This window comes from Dictyostelium purpureum (assembly GCF_000190715.1).
Source record: "Dictyostelium purpureum unplaced genomic scaffold DICPUscaffold_748, whole genome shotgun sequence".
Taxonomy (NCBI): domain Eukaryota; phylum Evosea; class Eumycetozoa; order Dictyosteliales; family Dictyosteliaceae; genus Dictyostelium; species Dictyostelium purpureum.
In genome coordinates, this window is record NW_003520075.1 from 1 (window position 1) to 5,532 (window position 5,532).

The following is a 5,532-nucleotide window of genomic DNA, read 5'->3' on the forward strand; positions in this document are numbered from 1 at the left end:
CTGAACTGATGAATGGAATCGAATATAAAGTTTGATCCAAATGAAATATTTTTACTTGCACCAAATTCAAAAATGTTGAAAGTTAACAGAGCTTTGCAAGTATCGGGTCATTACAAATTGAAGCTCATGATTTATTATCAGATCTCCTTGATGACCATGTCTCAAATAAAGATTTATTATCAGATTTAAGCCACAACCAATATGCTTCAGCTATTAACTACCAATTAAATCTTGCTCTCAAGTGCCATGGTAGTGTAAAATATTTAAATAGTGTTAAGGATAAAGCCAGCTCTTTATTAACTAAAATGATTATCAAAGAATGGGGAAGCTCAAATAACATGAAGCAAGTTGCAAAAAAGACATCAGTTTTGAAGAAATGTAGTAATATAATTAAAATGAAACATACAATAATATTTGTCAATTTCCATTAATTGATTATATATTTCAATTTTGTAATATTTCAAAATTCACATATTGGTATTTTACACAAATATCAACATAATATAAGTTGCCTCCACTGAATTGAAAAAATCAACATCACTTTTCTAATAAGGTAATATTATTATTTTTTTATTTTTTTTTCATATACATTTATCATTATATTAATACTTTTTTATTTTAACATTATAGATTCAATTATCTTTTATAAAAACAGTTTTAACAACTAAGCCACCATGGCATTTTTTATTTCTTAAAATAATAAAGTGAAGATGCAATTGAAAATGCAATAGAAGATGAAATTGAGGATAAAAGTGAAATTTAAGAAAATTCAAAAATAATTTAATTTTTATAATAATAAATAAACAAAATTTAATTTTTATAATAACAAATTATAATAAAGAAAAATAAAATATTTCATAAAAAAAAGTAATTTATTTGTATATTTTTAATGCTATTAACATAGAACTATTTTATTTATTTAATTTTTTGATGGTAGTTCTTTGTTGTTTTATTATTATATTATTTAAGACTTGCTGGTGGTTCAATCTTAGTCTCTTATTGGATGTACATTTCACTTTCGATATTATTACTTTTAATATATTTTCTACAACCGAGTGACTTATTACTTTAGTGTTTATTAAGTGATTGAAAAATTATGATTATCTTCAGTTTTTACCAATTATCGTTATCACCGTAGGGGAATAATACCTGATTTAATTGTTTTCTTATTTCATTTTCATTATAAGCTGTCTTTGGGTGTTGTCTGTGATTCTTTCAAAGTATACCCCCAATTTTTAGTAAATATCAACACATTACCATAGCCATTTTAAATTTTTAAAATAAATACTTATTCTTAAAAATCTAATAATTTTTTTTTTTTTATTTTTTTTTTTTTCATTTTATTTTTATTTTTTTTTTTATTTTATTTATTTTTTTTTTATTTTTATTTTTTTCAATGCACAACAAACAAACAAACAAACACATAAATAATTTAATAATGTAAACTATAGCACATCCAATAAATAAAAATAATAATTTTAACATTACTGAAAATATGTTTAAAGCCTTTCGAGAACAAGTAAGTAAATTAATACATTATTTTAAAACAACAACAGCAACAACAAACCCACACACATATAGAAAATGGCATCGTTGAAGAAATAGAAACAGAATTACTAACATAAATTAAAATAGCTTTTATTATTATTATTCAAAAGCCAGATTTACCAATTAAAACCATTCAATACCCTTACAGGATCTGCTGTCGTCGATATTATGAATGAAAGGATTTTATTACTTCTCAAAACTAATATCAATAACTATCATAAAAAGTCACAAAGTCGCAGAAACAAATTCTTTCAAAGTCTTTTAATCTCGAGTAAATCAGATAAAGTAACAGTTATAGAACACAAATAGTTTAGATAAGGAAAAGGGTAAACTTCAGGATTTTAGCAATCAATCAAATAATTCAAAAAAACAATCAAGTATATATTTAAATATCGAATTAAATAAATTTAATAATAGAGCACAATATTTAAATACCCAATATTAGTATTAACTCAGTAAATCAATAATCAGTCCTCAGTTATTAGAAGCTTTTAAGAAAGCTAAGATTAACCTTAATGATAATCTATTTATAGTGGTAAATGCAAAAGAGATGGTGGAGCTGATATTTAAATAAGTATAGAGATCAGTTTTCACATGGATCTATACAAAGGTTAAATGAAAGTTTTTGGTCTATATTAAAATTTTCAACACCGGTTCATCTCCAAACAAATGGTCATTCTGTATTAAGCACAACTAAATCACTCCATTTTTCGCAAAATTAGGGTTATGAACCAACTTCTCTTAAACTGCCAACTCATCGCAATTAACAAATCATTAAAGAATTGAGTAAATGATATAAGCTGCTTTCAGAGACAACTTAGAAAACAAATGAACATACCAAGAAATACAAAGTGGGTGTCCAAATAATACCAGAACATCAACAACAACAACAACCAGAAACAATTCCAGTTAGACCAAGACAATACTCATATAAACGTAGTGCACTAAGACTACCTGAAAAATCAAAACATTAAGAATAAGGCTATTAATCAAGAAAGAAGTGCAGCGTTAGAAATCTTGGTGATTCCCCTCGTTCATCTGGTTCACAATCTGCTTCAAGTGCCTCCACCATTAGGGAAAATGATCAAGTATTAAAAGTAAAATACATTTCATTAGAAAAGCAATTATTTAAAAAAGAAGAGGAGAAGAGAGAACTTTTAGAACAATTAGAATTTGCCAAGAAAGTTTTCAATCCGAAAATCACATAATTAAATCAGAGATTACAATTCTTCAAGATAAATTCAGTTAACAATTTTTCAACACTGGTCATTATACTTCACAGAGTTCTCGTACTGATAGAGGGGATCAATATTGGTTTCTAAATAAACTGATGAATTCGAAGATAAAGCAGAACAAATAAATCTTTTACAAAGAAATCCATTAAAAGCGGTAGCATCAAATTCATCAAAATCTAATGTTGGTAGTTCAAATGCAGGTGCTAATAGTTCACCAATCATCTCATTGAATACTTCAGAAGAAATCAATGGTAATAGAATCAAAGAGATTGAACATGAATTTGAAAGCTATAGAATTGCAAAAGAGAATTTAGCAATGGAGACAGTTATTAGAAAGCCAAAGAAATAGCAGTATTTTTGTTACAGATCCAAGAAATCTCGATGACGAGCTTCCAACTTATATGATGATACAGGTTGAACAACTTTGAAAAATAGAGATGTCTGACCCAAAAGGTTCATTTGGAAACATTTTGAAATCAGAAATTGATAAAATAAAGAAATTACACATCCTAAAGAGGCAACATATTATTGGTTTAAATAAATAAATAAATAAATAAATAAATAGATAGATAATTTAGCAACTATTAAAGAGAATGAATCTAAATTAGCAATTTATGTTAGTACTCAGTTATTAGAAACCTTTAAGAAAGTTAATAGTAAAACAACGCCTTACTTTTTTCAGGACCATCATTATTAAGTTCACTTATTTTTTCATAACCATTAAAAACTATAATAAAACATAAAAATATTATTTACCGATAATTTAAAGCATTTGCTTTAAAAAAAAATTTATTTTATTTAGAATTTATATTTGATGGATCATTGACTGATTATGGTAAACCTGCCCTAGATTGAAGATTTAAATTTTTAGGAGGGTGTTTTAATAATTTTTCTTTATCTATTCTTTCTTTTCTTTCTCTATTTAATTTCTCATCATTGTCAAATTTTTTTTTTTTTTTTTTTATTACTATTTCTTAAAATGAATGTTGTAGATTCTGGTGCTGCTGTTGTTGTATTGTTATTACTTTTACTATTTTTTAAACTGAATGCTAATGCTACTGTTGTATAATTATTACCATTACTATTGTATGCTTCTATATTATCTAAAGAGTATGCACATTCTAATAAATCAAACATGTGTAGCTGTTCTCTTTTCTTTTCTGTATAGTAAAATAATTAAATTTGCATCTATATTAGTCTCTAAAAAAAGCTTTGTCTCTTGATTTTATTAATATATTCATCTGTCTGTATTACATATGTTTACTTTATAACAACAATCAATTAGTCTAAATGTTATTACAACTTACTTTTAATTTAATTTCTAATTAATTCCTTAGTTTTCTTTTTACCTTATAGCAGCCCAACGATCTTATGTTAAAATTTAATTGAATTAAAGTAGAATTGGTTTATTGCGGTTGAGGCTGCTGTGTGAATGTTGGGTATTGAAATGGGTCATGGGTTTTGATGAATAGTTTTTGCATACTGGTGTTTGTTCTATCATTTTAATACAAGACAAAAATAGTATTTGGTTATAAATAAATCTTATAAATAAAATAATTGAAAATGAAAAAAATAAAAAAAAATTTAATTTTTTTTTTTTTATTTTAAAATTTAATTTTTTTTTAAAATTTTATCCATAATTAAATTTGATATTTTTTTAATATCTGATAAAATTTGATTAAAAAAAAATATCAATAAAGAAAAAAAATAAATTAAAAATTTAAATAATAAAAAAAAATTATGTGTCAGTAGATTTTATAATTAATTTTTAAAGTTAATAAAATGAAACAAATACCATTATTTAATTTTATTTTTTTTTTTTTTTCTATACTATTAGCCACTCTTTGTAAAGAGTGTTTCCAGCTCAACCACGGGGAGGTTAGTATATTTGAGCCGACAGCTAACTATTATACCGCCACGCACAGTATAATAATTAGCCCTTGGTTTGATAATCTCAGAATACAGATACCAAGAGGGCCTGGTACCTATACCATCAATATACCAAACCAGCCTTGATTCTTCATTTTCTTGAATCTTCATACTTGCTACCTTGAATCTTCTTGATAAAGAACACATTATTTAGTTTTGATAAGGGAACTATGCATGGTGAACATTTTATTTAGCTCTTTTTCTTGAATCTAATTCTTTAATAATCTTTGAAATATTGATAACCTATAATATTTTTTTTTTATAAATTATTATTTTTTTTTTGCAAAAAAGGTATTAATTTTATGAAATAAATAAAAAAATATTATAAAATTACAGTATTTGATAAAAAATTTTAACAGTTATTTGTTTTATTTTTGTTTATTATTATATGAATAAATAAATAAATAGTTCAAAATAATAATTTTAATTAATATCTATACCATTCACCTGTCAGTTTTTTAAAGAGGTCCACATTCAATAATATATGATTTGATAAAGCCCGGGCATATATCCATATATTAAAGAAATATGGTTTAAAAAACGGAGGATTACCACGATGCCAAACACTATGTGAATGTCACACCCCTGTTCCCTTACGGGCCATTGATTAGGTATACTTTGACATAAATAAATAATTAATTATTATTTTGTTTACTATTTATTTACTATTTCATTTATTTATTATTATATTTATTATTATATTTATTATGATTAATTTTTTTTTATTTTATACAAAAAATTTATTAAAAATATTACTTGAGTAAAAAATAAAAATATGTAGATTTAAAAATGTGTTGTAAAATTATGGGGCATCTTTTTA

General features: G+C 24.3%; 2 protein-coding genes across 2 annotated transcripts; one reads left to right on the forward strand and one right to left on the reverse strand.

Annotated features, from left to right (window-relative positions):
* Nucleotides 1-89: 89 nt before the first annotated feature.
* Nucleotides 90-668, forward strand: DICPUDRAFT_85570 (uncharacterized protein; the record flags this gene model as incomplete). Its single annotated transcript, XM_003295100.1, has 2 exons — nt 90-381; nt 631-668. Coding segments are annotated over 2 exons (330 nt in total), but the record flags the coding sequence as incomplete, so codon positions are not given.
* Nucleotides 669-2,804: 2,136 nt separating this feature from the next.
* DICPUDRAFT_85571 (uncharacterized protein) lies at nt 2,805-4,284 on the reverse strand (the record flags this gene model as incomplete). Its single annotated transcript, XM_003295101.1, has 5 exons — nt 2,805-3,071; nt 3,195-3,292; nt 3,457-3,510; nt 3,752-3,938; nt 4,267-4,284. 5 exons carry the CDS (start codon nt 4,282-4,284, stop codon nt 2,805-2,807), a joined length of 624 nt encoding a protein of 207 aa, XP_003295149.1.
* Nucleotides 4,285-5,532: the final 1,248 nt, after the last annotated feature.